Source organism: Danio rerio, chromosome 19, assembly GCF_052040795.2.
Source record: "Danio rerio strain M-AB ecotype USA chromosome 19, GRCz13ab, whole genome shotgun sequence".
Classification (NCBI taxonomy): Eukaryota; Metazoa; Chordata; class Actinopteri; order Cypriniformes; family Danionidae; genus Danio; species Danio rerio.
Genome location: NC_141039.2, coordinates 12,116,427 through 12,139,361, shown reverse-complemented (window position 1 = coordinate 12,139,361; position 22,935 = coordinate 12,116,427). Strand labels below are relative to the sequence as shown.

The window sequence follows — 22,935 nt, the reverse complement described above, 5'->3', positions numbered from 1 at the left end:
GTATTTATTTCAATTTTGATGTTTTATTAATTTGATTTGATTCTATTATTATTTTATCTATCATGGCTGAAACTGTGTGAGCTAATGATTGAGTCAAAGATTTCTGTTGCGATTGTCTTTTATGATCAGAAAACTAATTTCCACATTACAGTTTGGAGTCTCTAATAATAGTCTCCATACACTACTGGGATTTAAATATAGAAAAATAAATCGGTCTAAACCCTTTCAAACAAATAATATCAGTAATAATAATGAAAGTTCAATGCATAAGTGCGTTTACATATCAAGATCCATCTGCATCCAGATCTTGGTCCCTGTCTAGCAGATAATCCATAAAACAATGTCAGCCAAGAGACGAGTATTAATATCCTGATGGCACAAGCAGCACAGCTGGCATTCAAACACACACACACACACACACACACACACACACACACACACACACACACACACACACACACACACACACACACACACACACACACACACACACACACACACACACAGACATAGACACACATGTGCTACCTCATATCACTCATGTCCTATGTCCAAAACTAAAAGAGTGTGTTGGAAGATATCGACAAGAGTGTAATATGATAAATTGTCTATCTCTGAATTGCACTGCAATAGCTATTTTCTTTTTCACATGAATAATTATGCAATATATTTCAAACTCTATTTGTATCCTAAACATTGGTGTATGTGCATAATACAAAATATTGTTTTTTCTTTGCTGAGTTGCATTGAATGACAAGCTGATCTATGCTTTGGGGGGTTGCGAGGTTTACATTTGTTCTTAAACAATGATTTTTAACCTCACCGCGGCCCCAGACTCAAAATAGTCTGTCACTAGAACCCGACACCAGCATTGTCTCTTTACACCAGCAGGCACTCTCAGTGGAGCTCACAGTTTCAGACACACACCAATGACTGCTAATCATTATTAGTCAAAGTTTGCTTTCATACTGACATTATGTATTCCATATTTAATTGTTTTCATACTGATACACGACTGCATTCTATATTGATAGGAAGATTTGTGATTATATTAAAGTTTATACAAGTTTAAAGATAAATAGTATGTCAATACTGTTTGATATTATATTGTTTTCATTAATTACTCTATACATAATACACACTGTAAAACCCTTAAAGTTAAGGCAACTCAAACCGTTTGAGGAAATCGATTGCAACAAACCATTTAAGTTTAAAACGAATCCTCGTGAGTATTGTGAACTTAATCCATTTGCGTAAACGAAGCAATTTAAGCACAGTAAAACTCAATAAGTGAAGAGAACTCAAACCAAGTGAGCACTGTAAAACCCATTAAGTTAAGGCAACTTAAACCGTTTGAGGAAACCGATTGCAACAAACCATTTGAGTTAAAAAACGAATCTATATGAGAACTGTGAACTTACTGCCTTTAAGATAAAGTAATGAGGTATTTAATTAACTCATTACCTTCAACAAGTTCAAAACTCTGTTTAAATGAGTAGAATTAACTTTTAAGTCAATTCTAAGTGAACTACACTCATTTCATTTGATAAAGCTAAATCTTAAGGTGATTCTAAAGCACATATTGATGATGAGTAATGAAAAATCAGAGTTAAATGAAAATATAAACTTGATACACAAAAAGTTTAGATAAATTTTGTTTTTTGATATAAAGGTTTGTTTTTAAATGCAAGTTTAGTAAATAAATAAATATCCAGAGTGACTCAGTTTATTCTAGTGATTTATTTGCCCATTCATATAAAATGAAATGCTGCTAAGTATTATGATCATTCTAATTTTATTAGAGTGTATTACACTGGAAAAAAGCTTTCATTCATCCAATTAAAAAAAAAATCAGGGTAATGGTTCACATCTAAATTTTATTACTTGACCCAATGAAAAATAAATAATTTGTCTTAAGCAATATTTTATATCTTCATGAGAACAATTTTATATAACCTGTTACAAAGCATATTTGTCTTGTTAAAAAAGTCAATATAAATTCTCTTTTAAACAAGAAGACATACAGTGCATCCGGAAAGTATTCATAGCCATTCACTTTTTTCACATTTTTTATGTTACAGCTTTACATTTACATTTAGCAGATGCTTTTATCCAAAGCGACTTACAAATGAGGACAAGGAAGCAATTTACACAACTATAAGAGCAACAATGAATAAGTGCTATAGGCAAGTTTCAGGTCTGTAAAGTCTAAGAAAGAAAGTATTAGTAGTATTAGTAATTTTTTTTTTTGGGTACAGTTAGTGTGATATCCAGAGAGGCAATTGCAGATTAGGAAGTGAAGTGGAGACTAAATAGTTGAGTTTTTAGTCGTTTCTTGAAAATAGCGAGTGACTCTGCTGTTCTGATGCAGTTAGGGAGTTCATTCCACCAACTGGGCAGATTGAGCGTGAGCGTTCGCGAAAGTGATTTCTTCCCTCTTTGGGATGGAACCACGAGGCGACGTTCATTCACAGAATGCAAGTTTCTGGAGGGCACAAAGATCTGCAGAAGTGAGAGCAGATAAGAAGGAGCAAGGCCAGAAGTCACTTTGTAGGCAAACATCAGAGCTTTGAATTTGATATGGATTAATATGGATTAAATTCATTCATTACTTCACTCATTTTCTTGTCGGCTTAGTCCCTTTGTTAATCTGGGGTCACCACAGCGGAATGAACCGCCAACTTATCCAGCATATTTTTTACACAGCGGATGCCCTTCCAGTTGCAAACCATCTCTGGGAAACATCCATACACACTCATTAACTCTCATCCACTACAGACTGTGGGGGAAACCAGAGCACCCAGAGGAAAACGACACGAACGCAGGGAGAACATGCAAACTGAATTCATCACCCAAAATCCCAAAATAATGAGAATGTGAAAAAAGGAGTTTTTGAAATTGTTGCAAATTTATTAAAAATGAAAAAACTGAAAAATCACATGTACATCAGTATTCACAGCCTTTGCTCAATACTTTGTTGATGCACCTTTGGCAGCAATTACAGCCTCAAGTCTTTTTGAATATGATGCCACAAGATTGGCACACTTGTCTTTGGGAATTTTTGCCCATTCCTCTTTGCAGTACCTCTCAAGCTCTATCAGGTTGGATGGGAAGCGACGGTGTACAGCCATTTTTAGATCTCTCAAAAAATGTTCAATAGGATTTAGGTCTGGGCTCTGGCTGGGCCACTCAAGGACATTCACCAAGTTGTTGTGAAGCTAATCCATTGAAATTTTGGCAGTGTGCTTTCGGCCATTGTTCAGCTGGAAAATGAACCGTCGCCCCAGTCTGATCTGGTCAAGTGCCCTCTGAAGCAGGTTTTCATTAAGGATATCCAACAATTTCAAAAATCTTTTTTTCACTCAATGTTCATTCATACATTAAAAACAAATTTAGGGTAATGGTTCACATCTAAATTTAATCACTTGAGCCAATAAAAAAATAAATAATTTGCCTTAAACAATATGTTTTAGGTGCAAGAAAGAGTTTCTGTTTAATACGCATGCACTGGCCTGTGTAAGTAATCTTAAACTTTTACATTGGTCAAAACAAATATTTCTTAGTTGAGCTCTTAATCAAAAACATGTAAATTTAACTATGTTTTGAACTTAAAAATATATAAAAAATAAAACAAATACTTTTAAACTGAAAGATACATTTTTAATTGGATGAATTACTGCTTAAAAACATTTCAGTCTATGTATTGACAGTGGCCAGTTTTATATATTTTTTGTTGTTGTTGTTTGTTTTTGTTTTACCACTTTTGAACAAAATTTACTTATTCCTTATTATTTATTTACTTATTATTATTATTATTATTATTATTATTATTATTATTTAAGTGTTTTTTTATTATTTACATTTAATTTAAACAAATATTATAGAGGATGCTAATTCTAAAATATGCATAATCATACAAGAAAAAGACTTTAAAAAGACAGTAAAGAGTGAAACTACAGTAAAAACGCACAAACAAACAAATAAATAAACACAAATATTATAGAATAGAAGAATAAAATAGAATTAAATAGAATGGAATAAATTCTCAGATCAACATTTATCCTATTTGCAGATGCTTTGAGTCAGAGCAACCTAAAAAATAAAGAATTTATCAACTGATTCCTCAAAAAAAGGCAAATAAAGTATCAGACATTATTTCTAATATTACTTCAATAATATTATAATATAAGGGCATCCGCTCCGTAAAACATATGCTGGATAAGTTGGCGGCCCTTTCCACTTTGGCGACCCTAGAAATTAATAAAGGGACTGAGCTAAAAAGAAAATGAATTAATTAATATAATATTTGTAATATATTATTTATATAAATGTAGGACTCCATTATGTGCTCACATTAGAGATGAGTTTTGTTTAATGTATTGTTGGATGTGGTAGAAAAATCGTTAAATATGAAGGTGTTGATTTTGGGCCACTATCTGATTACATTTTAGTACTAAAAACTCTTAAAAGTACAATAAGCCATTTGTTCTGTTAATAAAAATAGATATTGAGGAATAAATCATCCAGATGGCAGTGTGTTTGTGAACGCTGCAAATACAGAAGCCCTGGAGGCAATACGGTCACATAAAGTGCCTTGTTAAGCGCGGTCAGGCAAGATAATGATAGAACTGTATCTCACATTAGAAAAAAAGGCTGTAAAGTGATCATTGTGGCGACTGACGAGCCATAAAGGGAGCCGTGCAGCTGGGGATGCTAGAAATGTAACACACACACACACACACACACACACACACACACACACAAACACACCTGTGCCTGTCACAAATACATTGGCTTTGTCTTATTATAGCCAAACCTCCGCTCTGTCCATTGGTGTCCATTCTTTTAGCCTTTGTCATGTCATGGTCTAGTAATAGAAAAGAAGGATACAATCAAGAGATGTGAATGAATATAAACTTAGAGCAGTTAGAAGTGAACTCTTAAGTATATTATATGCTGTTGCTACAGTTGAAATAAATTTTAATCTTGATTAAAGTCCTGATACTACATTAAACACTCAGGTGGACAAACTAAATACGCCATACCTCAAAAATATTGATGCAGCAATGTTTGTAGTTCGTGGAAGCCATTTCTGCCTTATACAAAGAAAACATTGAACATAAAACAGTCGAAATTGTGACTTAAGTGATTTAAAATTTCAAAATTGACTTACTAGTTAGTATTTTAATACAAACGTCGAAATTATGAACTTACATTGACTATTTAAGTCATAATTGGGGGTTTATTACGAGATAAAAAAGTAACGACAAAAACTGTTCATCAAATCGGTCATCAAATCTAAAATTAATTGAGACGTCAATCAACTCGAAGTGGGCGGGGCTACACTGTTCACGGACACCAAACGAATTCCGGCTTTCTTTCGACGGTCAAAGAGTGTGAGGTAAGAAGTAAATAACTAATAATTATAAAAAAAATATGACACCTTTTAACGATTTAAATGTAAAACTAGACTGCTAATGTGATCGTGATGCAAGCTATTCTCCTTTTTTTGTTATATTTCACCCTTTGAGCTGAAAATTTAATAATTTAGGCCCTGCGTGCTTTACGTAATCCATATCTGAATGCAATAAACACATTATGCATATTTGACTTTTATAAGTATACATATATCAGTTAAAATGAATTACATTCTTGATTTTACTACAAAAACATTACAACTTCACCTTCCAAAAATAGGCCCTCCCAAATTTCAATACAGGATTGCAGCTTTGCCACAACGTCACCACACCAAACAGGACTTGTGACTGTATTAGGTGAGATATAATAGGAAAGTGGGTGTGGTATATTCGATAATAGGCGGGGGGTGATGCCCCCAGATATAAATGACCTCTTACTATCCCTTACTGGGTCTGGTCTCTCTCCACTTTACTCCCTCTCCCTGCACATTCCCCTCTTGACCAGCTCCTGTTCCTAGACCACGAGTCTACTCACCTACTGCACTGACACTTTCTGCTTCTCGGACCGTGAGCCCTTCTCACCAACGCCAAGATGGAGGCCGTCAAGAAGAAGATGATGATGCTGAAGCTGGATAAGGAGAATGCTCTGGACCAGGCTGAGCAGGCAGAGACTGACAGGAAAGCAGCAGAGGAGAGAAGCAAACAGGTGAGGCCGAGGTGGAAAAGTCAATGGTTGTTAAAAATTAAAACTCTTGAATATATTGTTATGCAATTTGGTTATATGTAATTCACAACATATATATTTGTGTGTTTAGCTTTTTTTCTTTTGTGTGTGTGTGTGTGCGTGCGTGTGTGCGTGTGTGTGTGTGTGTGTGTGTGTGTGTGTGTGTGTGTGTGTGTGTGTAAAATTATAATATTAGTAATTCCTATAATAAAGGGATAGTTGGTTCACTCAAAAATGAAAATAAACTCAACCTCAAGTGGTTCTAAACCTTTATGAGTTTCTTTCTTCTGTTGAATGCAAAAGAAGATATTTTGAAGAAAGTTAAACACCCGTAAAGATAAACTTCCATATTAAAAACAGATACTATGGCGATGGAATGGTTACAGGTTTTTAATTCCAACTTTTTAAAAAATATCTTTTAAAATACAGAAACTCATAAAGGTATGAAACAATAAAAGTAAATGATGAACACATTTTTATTTTGGGTTGAACTAACCTTTTATTTCCACTTTCAAAATATGCTAAATTTTACAAATTGCATATATTTTACATATTACAATTTTACAAAGACTTTTTGTCACATAATTTTTTTTGCGATTTTTTGGGGGATTTTCTTAAAATAGGGAAAATGTGAAAATGGAAAGGAAAAGGAAAAAATAAGCAAGAAAGAAAGAAATAAGTTATTTTTAATGGGATGAATTTTAAGATTAATATCAATAAAATTAACAATTGATAATTAATCAATAAAGTTAATAAACTCAACAAGTTTGTGAAGGGAAGATAAAAAGGTCAGTAGTTAAAGTGATTTAAATCAAGTTTTTTTTAAATTGCAATACAAAGGTATAAAAATGTTTTTTCATTGGGGTACTGCAAATATTTAAAGGGATAGTTCACCCCAAATCAAAACATTTGGCATATTTTACTCACTTTTCACTTATCACATAACAACTTTCTTTTTTCCATTGATAAAAAAATATTTTTAAAAATGTTGGAAACCAGTAACCATTGATTTCCATGGTATTTTTGTCAATGCTTCAGGGTTCATTCGGTCATGGAAAATCTAAAACAAGTTATGGAATTTTGACATGGCATTTTTCAGGCCTGGTAAAGTTTTGGAAAAACAGAAAAACCCGCAAGGTTTAGGAAAAGTCGTGGAAATTACATTTACATTTAGTCATTTAGCAGACATTTTTGTCCAAAGTGACTTAAGCTGCGCCCACATTAGAGCTTGTGCTTGCAAAATTCTGTCGTACGGCGCAGCGAAACAGCAGTTAAACAACATGATTAGACATTAATAAAAGTGAGCGATTGCTCCATATTTTAAACTTCTTATTCTAAATTATCTTCTACTGGTCTCACGCAATCATCTGAGCTTGAACTTTCGAATGCTGTGAAATGCAAAATGTGCTTGCGTTTCTAGTCTGCCGCATTCACAGGCCTATGTCTATGGAGCGAAAAAGTGCAGTGTGATTGCGGCTTTATAATAGAAGTAGTTTTACCTACTATTACTAGTTTAACAAACTATTAACGTCTAAAATTAGTTTGACAAATATCTGTATATTAGAATGGAGGTTAGTTGTTTTTGTACCTCTTTTCTTGGCCAAAACCATGCAAACATGCAATCTATTTTTCATTGAAACAAAAAATATATGTATATATTTTTTTATTCAAACGTTTCTTATGATTTATCATGTATATGTAGACATTACATGAAACATTAGGTCAAGGAATTGACTTCAAAGTCCTGGAAAAGTCATGTAATTTTCGTAGTAAAAATGTGAATGAATTCTGATGCTTACTGGTTTCTAACATTCTTCAAAATATCTTCTTTTGTAGATAAAAGAAACTCATAAAGATTTGAAACCACTTGAGGGAAAGTAAATAGTGAGCAAATGTTAATTTTTGGGTCAACTTTCCCTTTAATTATTTGACATTATTTTATTAAAAACCCATATTGTTTAATATATAATAAACATTGTCAGGTGTGGATATGCCCACTGAAACAAATAGTTTTGATAGACATCACAAAGCCAAAGTTTAATTCTGGAGCGAAACAGATCTTAAAATAAGGCAAAGTTGAGCAAAATCCACAAACTGAGACATTATAAATCGATATGTTTGATATAATCTTTACATTTATATACTCTATACACTATATAAATCGAAAACAATGCACCTGGCTAATAGCCACAACTGCCTAAAGACCCCCACTGGAAAAACAGCACCAACTGCAAAGCGGTGTGAAATCTTAGATACTTATCCAAACATTAAGTAGCAGTTGCAAGGCTGTGATCTGCCACTTGAAGAATGCAGGGCAGATAAACAGAGTCTTAGCAAGAGATGGAGAAGGGGCTTGTGGGTAATTCTGAGGATGTGTGAAAGGTTTGAGGTGCCTCTGAGAGTTTTCACATTTGGACATTTCTCATCTTAACTCATCACAAGGAAAGAAGGTGGGCAGAAATACACTGGAAAGTGTCACTTTGTGTCAATTTGAGCTAGAGGTGATGGGTGTGTGAGTGCATTGGTGAAGACGTGTTTTAGTGGGTGTTTTTATACCCATAATACTTCACTCCCCCACTCTTTCAATCACAACCACTGTCAAATATCCCTTCTGTCTTCTCCCAGCATGAGGATGAGCTGATTCAGATGCAGAAGAAGCTGAAGGGAACTGAAGATGAGTTGGATAAATACTCAGAGGCCCTGAAGGACGCCCAGGAGAAACTGGAGATATCTGAGAAGAAGGCTGCGGATGTGAGTGATTGACGATCTCAAAGCAACAAATCACACACACACACACACACACACACACACACACACACACACACACACACACACACACACACACACACACACACACACACAAATACAACTCTTCAAACTTCATCCCGGGATTCTTGTTGGCTCCACCCCTTCATTCCTCTCATTCTCTCCATTCACTCCTTCACAGCTGACACTGCTGCTACCCCTCCTTTTTTTGAATGTGATGACAGCAAGCCAAACTAACTAACCTTTAAATATGTTCATGTTGTCGTCAATGCATTTCAATCTTAAGCAGCATAAATGTAGTCCGATTATTACCATAAATATAGCCTATATATAACTACTATGCAAAAAATGCTCTTCCACACAATTCAAACACAACTGATTACACATTTAAGTAGATTGAACATAAACAATTAAGCTGTTCCCCCAAAAAACACTAGAATTGTGTTGATTCAGTTTATTTTAAATAAGTAGTTTGAACAAGTAGCAAAATTTGTTTTCTTGAGTGTAACAAACATATTTTATTGCACATATAAACATATATTTTCAATCATATATATATTTTATTAATGAAGTTTTAGAATGCTACTGACCTAACACATAATAAGTCTTTAATGAAACAATATCATACAAACAACCACCCGCATATAGCACATTTTTTTCTGGCCCATGCAATCAGCTCTTGCTTGGCCCACATGCCGCAGTGAATTACTGTACATGATTGGACCAAGTCTGGCTTATATACAAGGGCCAAAATTGGACTATATCTGGGCCAAGTCCAACCAAGGTAATAACCCATAACTGGGCCTGAACTGGGCCAGATATGTTAGTGTGTCATGACTGCAATAAATTTGATAAACCCATGAAGCATTTCGCTTCCCCCTTAGCAAATGTTTTCTGGCCAGCTCCGGGCCACACAATACCTTTTCGCTCAGCCCAAGTACTGCAAACTATGACGGTCCTGAAGTGGCCAATAACTGGATTAAAGACAAGGGCCACACATGGGCCATAACTGGCCCGAATCTCAGCCAATTTATCACCCTTAACCAGCCCTGAACTGGGCCAAAACAGGTTACTCCTATAAGTTTATACTTTAACCAGAATCCCAAAATCTGAGCCATAACCCAGCCTAATGTTACCTAAACAATGTGAACAATCCCTACACTGATCTGGCCACTCACCTCCCATCCACAACTGGCCCAAATGTAGGTTGCCGTCATGCATGGCCCACATTCAGCTGACATTATGCATGCTAGTGCCGGCAACACGCCAGCAGTGCCTTAATAAGGCCACATTTGGGCCAAGTCTGTTTGCAATATGTGTTTAGGTGCACTATGGGCGTACTTTTTCTCGAAACAACCTGATTGGTAGATTTTTTTCTTTACTTTATAAATAATTTAATTGTATTTTAAAAGTGGGACAAGATAGGACAGACTTACTTGGTCCACATATAGATTTTAACATCTGTGCCATTAATGAATTTGATATCTGGCCCAAGTCTTGTGTGCCACCTTTAAGTCGGTGCCACCTCTGCCAAGCCTGGGCCATGTTTGGCTCACATGCTGTCTGCCAGTGCCTGATGAATACCTGCTGTCCCAGCTTTATGCCAAATCTGGGCCAGAATTCTTTGCTACCTGCGCAGTGACAAGCAATTCAATGATCACAGTTATTTGTGTTTGATTTAATACAAATTATCAACACATTACAATCATTCATTCTAGAACCATAGCTATGTGCTACACTGGTTGTGCTATATGTTAAGCAATCAGCCCGACAGTAACCATATAAGTCAGTGTAAGTTCAGTTGTCTATGTTTGATTCACTAAAATAGAGTCGGTTATTTAGAATCCTACTATACTGCATGTTATCAGTTACATAAAAAGGGCAGAATCAAAATAACCATAATTTAGGAATTAAAATATGCTTGTAGTGTGTTTTATACTTTGTACAGTAGATTCAGTCACAATGTTGTGGCGCTACTAAATAAATTTTTTTAATTTAAATATTTTGAATGGGCGATGCAGTGGCGCAGTAGGTAGTGCTGTCGCCTCACAGCAAGAAGGTCGCTGGTTCGAACCTCGGCTCAGTTGGCGTTTCTGTGTGGAGTTTGCATGTTCTCCCTGCATTCGCGTGGGTTTCCTCCGGGTGCTCCGGTTTCTCCCAAAGTCCAAAGACATACGGTACAGGTGAATTGGGTAGGCTAAATTGTCCGTAGTGTATGAGTGTGTGTGTGTGGATGTTTCCCTGAGATGGGTTGCGGCTGGAAGGGCATCCGCTGCGTAAAAACAAGCTGGATAAGTTGGCGGTTCATTCCGCTGTGGCGACCCCAGATTAATAAAGGGACTGAGCCGATAAGAAAATGAATAAATGAATATTTTGAATGCAAACACACTTTCAAATCTGAGGCTGTGTCTGAAATCGCCTACTATTCGAGTATGTACTACATTTGAATTTACTACATGACTGTTATAAAAGTATGTACTGTGTCACTTCACTCCCATTGATGAATTCGCTCGCATGGCATAATGTGATAGCATAGCGTCCATCAGATGCACACTTTAGAGTCTTGCCAAAAGTAGTAGGTGACTTTGGACATACTACTCGGATCGCATTCTGTTTTTAACATACTATATAGTATGGAAGTATGTGATTTCAGATGCAGCCACAGTTAGTTTTTGTATATGTTTGAATTATAAAACAGAACCAACTTATTTGAGTCATTCGTTCAGAAATCTACAAAATAGTTGTCCTTTATTTTGTTAATTCACTGAAAAAAAAAACTATTTGTGAGGATAGACTGTGCAAAAAAAGATGGACGACAATTTTAAACTTCCTTTCAGAGTAGAAAAGTAAAGCTAAAATGTGTCCGGCTAGCATCTTTTGAATCTGGGGTCTAAAACCTGAAGCTGCGTTAACACTAGTTCATTTTCATTTTAAAGCAAAATATGCGACTCTCATAACCATTATGCATCCAGCAAGTACAGATGCCACGACATATGTGCCTGACCAGTTAGCAAGAATGCTAACATGCTAAAATGCTAACATATATAATGAGCTTTTCCTTATAAAACACTTCTTAGTCATGTTAGAATTTTAGCATGTTAGCATTCACGCTCACTGGTCAGACGCATATTTTGCCAGCATCCACGCAGAAATGCCAACTGAGTCATCATGTTGAATCAAATTGTTTATTATTGAATTAATGTTATCTGGCCTCACTTTTCAAGACACGTGCTCAATTGATTGTGAGAATAATTCTTTCACAATCAGATCACACTGAAAGGGCTGCATGCTGTTGATACGGCCAAAGAATATCCGACTTTTACAAATGATTTGAACTAAAAAAAAACTTTGTAAGTAATTTCTGTTGATAATTCAATTTCACTGCTCGAACATTTTTGGATTGCTCTGTACATTAATGTACATTGATTAAATATAGTTTAAAAGGCTGCAACTTACAAGAGGTGGCAAAAGCGTGGGTGATTGCCTGCAGACCTCTGTGAGAAAATTGCTACCTTGAGACTGCTGATGTAGAAGCAGGACTGTAAATCAGTGTTTGTGAGAGGAACGCAGCAAGAAAGAACATTCCAGACATGAACAGACACTTGCTTGAAGTTTAAACCCTTATGTGAGTGTTGAATTTCTTAGATAGTCACATTTTGGTGTTTTTTTTTTTTTTTCGAAAAACAATAGCCTTTATCTTTTTCCATTTTTTCTTCAGGGATTTATTTCAAATCACTTCATTGTTAAATTCCATTGTGTAACTGGACTCTCTCTTTGACGTGCTAAACTAAGACTGTGCATCACAGTCACCCCGTTACACAAAGTATTTCTATCTATTGCCTGTCATTGTCCTTTTGTTCTGGGTCTGGATATAGCAGGCGCACCTGTTGTCATAAAGTTCGGCCTTCGTGTCGTTCATGGAGTGAATACCACAGGCTTTAAAGGGTGTGTGTGTGTTCTACATTGTCTAGAACTAAATTAGAACATAATACATAAAGCATAAATGACTTAAACTGGCCAGGCTGGGTTACGAGACAGCATTCAGATTTAAAAAAAAAAACTATTTGCTGACCATCTAAATCAGTTGGTTTGGCAGACCACAAGACCATCTCTCTTTGACCTTAAATGGATAGTTCAACCAAAAATGAAACTTACTTTATCGTTTATTCTTCTTTGAACTGTTTTAAATGAGTTAAGACTTTCTTTCTTCAATGAAAAAAAAATGATGTCTGCAAAACTGTTGCAAATAATTTATTTGTGTTCAATTTAGACTTAATTATAAATCAAACTTAATTTGTTTGTTTAAATTCAGCCCAAATAAATTGTTTACAGCCACTTAACGTAAAAAAAAATAGTAAATCCAAGGAATCATTTCTGAATCATTTTTTCAGTGTTCTTTTATATGCAAAAGAAGACTATATTGAAGAATTCTGATTGCTGATATCCATCGACTTTCATAGTAGGAAAAAAGATGCTATGAAAGTCAATGGGTTCCAACTACGAGCATTCTTCAAAATATCTTCTTTCGTGTTCAACACAAAAAAGAAACTCAAATATGTTTTGAACAAGAAAATGGCAGAACTTAAACTCTGGGGTGAACTATTCCTTTTCTATCCTGAAAAAGATTTTCACCTTAGAACCTTTAAGACAATCTTTAAAGTTGTAATGTGAGCAGGATTTATTGATTTGAATCTGGCAACCCCTATTCAAACAAGCAACATGAGAACAGTAGCTTTAAAGAGAGGGTGAGTGTGGGTTGCCTTCATCACAGCTGTCGCTTCAAAATCTATTTTCACCCCAACCTTGAGTCAAAACTTCACCAGTAACATAACACGCATAACAGTAACAAAAAAAAAAAAAAGAGTTTAGCTGTAAACCCAACTGGATTTAGAGCTAACGTGGGGTCTAATTAGTCATTCATTGTCATGCAGTGTGAGCTTGACAGACAGGCAGACTAGACACAGTGATCCGGTTTGAATCTGAGGGTGGATCCTTTAAATAGAGCTCTGAGCAGAGCTGACTGACAGTAATGGTGAAAACGTGAAAGGTCAGTAAAAAGCTTTCTGGGAAAAATGTAACTGAAATAGTAAGAATGCTGTCACAGTTCTTGGAGTCTTTTAAAAGATTAAATCCTTCCTCAGCTGCTTTGAGAGGGTCATGGGGTCCTATCATGTTGGTTTAAGTCAGCAAGTGTTTATGTGAGTGTGTCTTGGAGGTCAGAGTGTAAAACCATGCGCCTTGTCACCTATAACCTGTAATGTCAACAGATCATTCAAGATATAAGCTTCCGATCAGCCAATATGAACGGATGCACATGAGCATCTCTGCACTTGCTGTCACACGTAACTCATTAATTGCACCAAATTGAATTTAAAAAGTTGAAACTACACGGTTGTTTTTAACAATGTGATGATTGATTTAACATAACAAAATCATTAAATCTTGCTGTAATGATAAACATACACTTTAATCTTATTTAAAATTATAGCTCAAATTATTTTAGCTAATAAAATTAAAAACTGCTTTTATTCTAGCCGAAAAAAAAAACAAATAACAACATATATATATATATATATATATATATATATATATATATATATATATATATATATTTATATATATATATATACAGTTGAAGTCAGAATTATTAGCCCCCCTGTTTTTTTTTCCCCAATTTCTGTTTAACATAGAGAATATTTTTTTCAGCACATTTCTAAACATAATAGCTTTAATAACTCATTTCTAATAACTGATTTATTTTATCTTTGCCATGATGACAGTAAAAAATATTCAAAGGAGGGTAATAATTCTGACTTCAACTGTATGTATATATATATATATATATATATATATATATATATATATATATATATATATATATATATATATATATATTCTTTTATGACCGATCAAAATTTGGGGTAAGATTTTTACATGTTTTAGAATAAGCTTATTATGCTCACTAAGGCGGCATTTATTTAATCAAAAATACAGTAAAATTTGTAAAATTGTGAAATGTGATTGCACTATAACATAACTGTAAAATAAAGTAATTTATTTTTAATAAATCATTTAATTTAATAATTTATTCCAATTATTTTAAAGGTGAATTTTCAGCTTCATTACTCCAGACTTCAGTCACATGATCCTTCAGAAATCACTTATATTAATTATTACTATTATTATTATTATTTAATACAAAATATTTAATATTAATGGTAATAGTAATAAAAACAATAATGACTGGAGTAATTATTTAATTTTAAACTATATGTAATAAATAAATATTTAATTAATAAGTAATTAACAATTTAATATATTTTTTACATTTAATAAATGCTGTTTTGATGAACAGAATAATTTTCCTTCTCTGTTGTTTAAATTTTCCCAAAATGATGTAAAACAGAGCAAGGAAATTTTCACAGTATGTCTGATAATATTTTTTCTTCTCGAGAAAGTCTTATTTGTTTTATTTCGGCTAGAATAAAAGCAGTTTTTAACATTTTAGGGTCAAAATTATTAGCCCCTTTAAGCTATATATTTTTTAGATAGTCTACAGAACAAACCATCATAATACAAAAACTTGCCTAACTACCCTAACCTGCCCAGTCAACCTAATTAACCTAGTTAAGCCTTTAAATGCCACTTTGATCTAACTATTAGAATCTTGAAAACTATCTAGTCGAATATTATGTACTGTAATCATGGCAAAACTAAAATAAATCAGTTATTACAAAAGAGTTATTGAAACTATTATGTTTAGAAATGTGCTGAAAAAATCTCCATATTTGTCTATATATGTGAATATTTATTTCAGTTTAAAAATAATAATAATAAACAGAGTTTCATGTCAGGTAAAAATAAATATATAAAAAATTAATTATGGCTTGCACATCTTTACCAGTAGATTCAGCAAAATGTTTATTTGTACTTATGACATTTTTATTAACATTATTTTATATTTGTAACAAAAATAATAAATACAAACATATATAAATAATTTCCTCAAAATTTTAAGCAAAAGGGGGATATAATGAGAAAGTAGCATATTATAATGACTTTAAAAAGATCATGTGACACTGAAGAATAGGTTACATTTCTACAAAACATAGTTATTGAGTAAATATTGTATTTATCACAACATTAATCTTTACTATTACTTTACTCTTAAGTACTGAACATAAGAGACATGTTTAGAAGCTTATTTTAAAAGGTAAAAAGGGGGCTTCGCCACGACTGAAGTCATTACAGTCAAGTTTATCTAGATCTTCTAGCGCCCTCGTCTGGTGAGATGGTGACAGTAGGTGATAACGGGCCTGAGCACAGTTATCTTTTAAGTTTGCAACATGTTCCAGACTAGTGAAGGGAGGCAGGAAGGGTGAGACAGGAAATGATGATGCAACATGATCTTCACAGCGCTCGACTGTAGCCAGATGATTCAGGATCAGTCAGCATTCCTTTACCTTTAACATTGATTTTAATGCTAAACCACTGAGCTCTGTCAATAGTGAAAACTTTACAAAATCAGCTTGTGGAAAGCATAGCCTTAGGCCTACTGTGTACAGACACCATGAACACAGCACATTCTACAGCACAGATAGCATAACAGCAGTCTTGTTCAGGCCTGTGAGTTTAGCTTGTGCTCTGGATTCTTTTTTTATGACGTCCATGTAAAATGTATAATGAACTTTCTCAAAAGCCTTCAGTCACAAAGTCAGAATTAGAATTTAATATTTTTCCCCAATTTCTGTTTAACAGGGAGATTTTTCAGCACATTTCTAAACATAATAGATTTAATAACTCATTTCTAATGAATGATTTCTTTTATTTTTGCCATGATGACAGTAAAAAATATTTTACTAGATCTTTTTCAAGATACTAATAATTAAAGTGACATTTAAAAGCTTAACTAGGTTAATAAGGTAAGTTAGGGCAAGTCATTGCCTAATATAACAAATTAGTTAATAATATTGATCTGAAAAAAATAAATACTGATTTCCTCTAGCCAAAACAAATAAGACTTTTTTCAAAAGAAAAAATATTATAGGAAATACTGTAATAAAAATCCTTGCTCTGCGAAATATTTGAAAAGAAATAAATCACAGGAGGGCAAATGATTTTGACTAACTGTATGTGTCCAATGACGTGGAGATTTTTTTATTTTATTTTTTAAATATTAAAGGGATAGTTCACCCCAAAACTTTAAACTTACTCACTATTTACCCATTCTAAAGTCTTTGGAAACCTTGAGTTTTTTTTATTCATGTAAATTAAAAAGTTACATTCAATTATTTTATTCATTCATTCATTCAATTTTTATTCATAGAATTTTAAAAAAATAAAGCTAAAGTGTCTACTACTGAAAACAGTGTGCCTATTCTTACCTATTATGATAAAAAATATTATATTGATATTAAATATTAATATGAAATATTATATTTAAAATTACTAAATTTGTAAAAACTGTGTTTATTCTAGTCAAAATAAAACAAATAAGACTTTCTCTAAAACAAAAAAAAATTATAGGAAATACTGTAAAAAATCCTTGCTCTGGGAAATATTTGAAGAAAAAAAAATTTCACAGGAGGGCAAATAATTTTGACATCAACTATTTGTGTCGGATAAAATATATGGGGAATTTTTACTTTTTTTTTTTTTTTTTTTTTTTACATATAAAAGGCATAGTTCACTCTAAATCTATAAACTTTCTCAATATTTACTCATCCTCACGTCTTTCCAAACCTTTCTGAGTTTCTTATTCATGTTGAACACAAAAGAAGATATTTTGAAGAATGTTAAAAAGTGTTTCCCATTGACAACCATAGAAAAAAAAAAACACTTTGGAAGCGAATGAATACACTGTAAAAAAAAATCCTGGTTGCCTAAAAATTTTAAGCTGAACCAAATTAACCTGAAACCTGAAAATTGAAACCGACTTAAAACAGCTTGCGCAACTAATACAATTAAATTAGAGCATGATTAACTTAGTTAAGTAAGTTACAATAAACTAAAAACATGTACTGTCAGGACTAATTGATCATAAATATTTTTACAGTGTACCAGCATTTTTATAAAATACCTTCTATTGAGTTCAACAGAAGAAAGAAACAGGTTTGTTACAAGTGAGGGGGGAGTAAATCATCACAGAATTTTCAGTTTTGAGTGAACTATCGCTTTAAGCAAACAAAAATCATTAGATCATAATTGCATTTTGTGATGTGTACGTTTAAGTGCAGTACATAATACATTAAGTTTAATCAAACTATCGATTACCTCTAATTTTGGAGTCCACTTCAAAACAAAATTCATTCATTCATCCATTCATTTTCTTTTCGGCTTATTCCCTTTCTTAATCTGGGGTCGCCACAGCAGAATGATCCACCAACTTATCCAGCATATGTTTTACACAGCGGATGCTGTTCCAGCTGCAACCCATCACTGGGAAACAACCATACACTCTCATTCACACATATACACTGCAGACAATTTAGCCTACCCAATTCACCTACACCACATGTCTTTGGACTTGTGCGGTAAACCGGAGCACTGGGAGGAAACCTATGCAAACACGGGGAGAGCATTCAAACTCCACACAGAAATGCCAACTGACCCAGCTGAGGCTCAAACTAGTGACTTTCTTGCTGCGAGGCGATCGTGCTTCCCACTGCGCCACCGCGACGCCCTAATAGTAAGTTATTAATATCATATTTGAATAATAAATGTGAATGTGCAAGCTAACAATTTCTGAATCAATGTCAATCGCTCATGTAGTCACTTCAGTGCTTCTGTCAGACACACTGACAAGTGAACATATATAGACTGTGGTTTTGCCATTAATCAGACTGCACAATAACTAGAATCAGAATTTGTTTACACAAGAGCATCAACACTGTGATGTCTTTCAATGGCACTACACATCATGACAAGTAAATGAATTCCAACACTCCTTATTCTCGATGACAGCCAGTCAGGATTTTACTCAGAGATTCTCAGCAAATCTGAACAACTGCAAAAAACTTGTTTCAACTGCAGGAGAAAAAAAAAAAAAAAAAGAAAATATATATATATATATATATATATATATATATATATATATATATATATATATATATATATATATACAGTTGAAGTCATTTTTTAACACATTTCTAAACATCATAGTTTTAATAACTCATTTCTCATTACTGATTTATTTTATCTTTGCCATGATGACAGTAAATAATATTTTCTAGATATTTTTCAAGACACTTCTATACTGACATTTAGACACTTCTATGTGACATTTAAAGGCTTAGCTAGGTTAATTAGGTTAAATAGGCAGGTTAGGGTAATTAGGCAAGTTATTGTATAATGATGGTTTGTTCTGTAGACTTTCGGAAACAAAAATAACTTTAAGGGGCTAATCATTTTGTCCTAAAAATGTTTTTTAAAAATTTGAAACTTCTTTTATTCTAGCTGAAATAAAACAAATAAGACTTTGTCTAAAAAAAAATATTATCAGACATACTGTGAAAATTTCCTTGCTCTGTTAAACATCATTTGAGAAATATTTTAAAAAGACAAAACAAATTCACAGGTATATATATACAAAATTGTTTAAAAATATATTTAAGTTGCACTGTAAAGGGCCCAGTCCCATCTGACAAAACAGATGACATTAGCATTATCACAAATTCACATAGTTGTTGTACTTTACACAAAGATTAAAACACAAACATGCACTTTGAAACCCATTTTCAAAGGTTTTTTTTTCCAGATCACCAAAAAGCAATTGTTTTGTAATGGTCAAAATGTTTGAGTTTTTCATTTTTAGTCAAAAGCAGTATCCTGTGAACGTACCCTTTTTATTTCATTTTAATTAACAAGAACAAAACAGTCATCTGTTAAATCCGTCAAATTAAAAGGTCAAGAAACACCAAAACACATTTTTTGAGATGTTGACTGTCATATATATGTCTCACATTCCTAAAAACACTATTCAGACACAAATATTTAGCTAAAAGGTGAAAATTGGTTGTTTTTGCAATGTTTAGATCAAATTTGTTCTTCTGGTTTAAAAAGAAATTTAAAAGCAACGTCTCGGCAATGGGATTATTGTGAAAATTCCAGCGTGGAGATAGGCTGTCTTTTCCGGCTAGTACAACGTACAACGTCCCTTTATTAATCTGGGATTGCCACAGTGGAATGAACCGCCAACTTCCAGCATGTTTTACGCAGGGGATGTCCTTCCAGCTGCAACCCATCACATGGAAACATCCATACACACTCATTCACACACATATGGATAATTTAGCCTACCCAATTCACCTATAGCGCATGTCTTTGGACTTGTGGGGGAAACCGGAGCACCTGGTGGAAACCCACGTGAACAGGGAGAACATGCAAAACTCCACACAGAAATCCCAACTGACCCAGCCGCCGCTCGATCCAGCAACCTTCTTGCTTTGAGGCTATTGTACTACCCACTGCGCCACCGCGACACCTCATGCATCAATCTAATGTTTTTTTTCTATGATTATTATTAGTATTGATTCATTATCATTTATTATTCATTTTGTATATTCAAAATTAGTGGAGCGCCGGGCACAAAGTAACATGGGGTAAAATGTAACAGAGTTTTAAGGTATTTGCTCAGGGTTAACAATGACGTGCTTCTGAGGTTTTCACCATAGTGTCAGCAGACGTCTTCCAGCAAATTATTGAAAAATTTAGATGAGAAACAGGAGAAACCATTTTTTCAGCATTTTTTTTGTTATACTCTCTCTCTCTATATTTTTTTTAATCTTTGAAAGTATGTAAGTAAAATCTTATATTGTTGTGATCATTGTCTTCTAGGCTAAAAGATGAAAAACATTTTGAAAGATGTAAAACACAGTGACTAGCCAGTTTTGAGGAAAACACGACACAGTGGGGTTAGTTGTAACAGGGTGTTACAAATAAGCCACACACTGTTGGACACCGAATAAACAAACAAAATATTTTTAATTTTGACTTTAATATTGAGAAGTTTTTATATAAAAAAAAGTATTTTATTGGAAAAATGTTTTTTTAATGGAAAAAAATACATTTCATTGCTAATCATGTAAATAAAAGCATTATATAATAATGCAAATAAATCCAAATGTGTTCATCCTATAGATAAATAAACATGATGTGCTATAAAATAAAAATATATTCAGTTAAGTACTGAGGAAATATGCTATTTAAAGTAAACTGGACTTAAATGAATTGTGTGAAATCTGACTATTAAGCACGTGTTACAACTAACCTTCTGTCTGTTACAACTTGCCCCGCAGGTGGGGTAAATAGTAACATTTTTACTCCTGGCACTTTTGGCAATACTGCACAGAAACCTTAGGTCCGTCAATCATCCAGTACTCATTTGTAGGAGAGGCGTGTGTTGTGTTGGTAACAATAAGGTTTGTCTAACCCTGTCACATTATTCATTATTTGGCCAAAAAGTGTTACTTTGTGCCCCGCTGTCTCCTAGACTATAGCTTTACAATTAGCATCAGATGGAGTAGAAAGTATACTGGATGACAAAGGGCCCCATATAAAGAAGAATCCACCAAAAGCATTTTTGTTTTGACTCCTGGAAGCCCCAGGAAGCTCAAACTCCATTCCCCATTGACTCAACCGCGTCAATATCTTTCAAAATTCCTCACATCCTAATGATCACAATAGCCTGAACCGTTCCCATTGATCTACAGGCACATTCCTGGATCAGGGAGTGGCCTGGAATGCCAATGATTTATTTGTTCAGTGACGTCATCTACCTGGCCCAGGACACGTGTAAAACAAGGGGTGGCTATTCAGGTGCAAAAACTGCTGACCGGAGATCATCCGTGAACCCGCACGGCTGGGACTTGACTGCGCGCCGCCGCTGATCCGGGATCAGTTACGCCTCATTGTCAGCCTTTAAACCGTTGGGGACAGGGTGGGGTAATCCGGAAGTGAGCCGAAAAAAAAAGAGTTTAGGCAACTGAACAAATTGGGTGAAGAGAAAGCAAGGGGAGGGGAAGAAAGAAAGACTTCATGACATTAAAACTCATTCATTAATTCAAACGAGAAACCGTACGACGGCTTCAACATCAAAACCCTCGCCGCGTATTAACTCGAGCTGAATTCAAGTAAAAAAAAAACATACAGCTGGAGATAACACGTTTAGTTCGTGTTATTTTATTTAGAGAACACTATTAGCTATTTGTAGTACTCTAAAGAGGACTGCAGAACGCATCGCAGTAGTGGTGAAAAGCCGTGCGTGCGCGTGAAACATCTGATCCTCACGTTACTTCCACTCGCTCTGCGTTTGACTTGTTGGCGGGGCGTTGGTGCCTTGGACTTTTTTTTCCTCCTTCTCTTCTTCGCGGCTCGGTCCACTACGCTGCTCGAGAGGAATCTGCTTTATTCGACCACACTACTCCTAAAGTAACACATTAAAATGGCCGGATCAAACAGCATCGATGCAGTTAAGAGAAAAATCAAAGTTTTACAACAGCAAGCAGATGAGGCAGAAGAAAGAGCCGAGATTTTGCAGAGACAGGTCGAGGAGGAGAAGCGTGCCAGGGAGCAGGTAAGTGTATCATTGTAGCAATGGCGATGGCTTTTATTACATGTTAAATTGTCTCGTTTCTTAGTCGATTCGCTACTTTGTATGGTATGCGTTTGTGTGGAGGTTGTGCGCTTTTACATTCACACCCAGCTCAACGCCCTACAGGATGAATTATGTGTCTATATGTCTGTAAAGCTTCTTTCAATAACGTTACCTAAAATAACACCTAGTATGTTCTTAACTGTATGTGTGAAAAGGATATTCTCATTTCAACCGCAAAGATGGGCCGGATAGGAGGTTATTGCAAAACCTTCAAGCTAACGCGCACATTGGCTCATCTTCACTGAAGATTCTCAGCTGTACTCGCGTTTATAGTACATAAGACGAAAGCTGAACCTCCAGCGAGAAGTGATGGCGGATATACACACAAAAACATGCGATGACATGACACTTTGAGCGCTTAGATGTGCTAACCT

At 34.4% G+C, this 22,935-nt stretch overlaps 1 protein-coding gene across 12 annotated transcripts in view; it reads left to right on the top strand.

Moving 5' to 3' along the window:
- Positions 1-5,841: 5,841 nt before the first annotated feature.
- tpm3 (tropomyosin 3) overlaps positions 5,842-22,935 on the top strand; it is a 42,757-nt gene continuing 25,663 nt past the window's right edge. For 6 of the 12 annotated variants that reach the window (XM_087294067.1, NM_201492.3, XM_087294069.1 and 3 more), the window contains exon 1: positions 21,857-22,480. In XM_087294067.1, coding sequence (XP_087150193.1) covers positions 22,349-22,480 — 132 coding nt within the window. In that variant the 5' untranslated portion in view covers positions 21,857-22,348. Of the gene's footprint in view, positions 6,124-8,766; positions 8,893-21,856; positions 22,481-22,935 lie in introns of those variants that run through there. The other 6 variants (XR_015515771.1, XM_087294064.1, XM_087294062.1 and 3 more) reach the window with 2 other exon arrangements.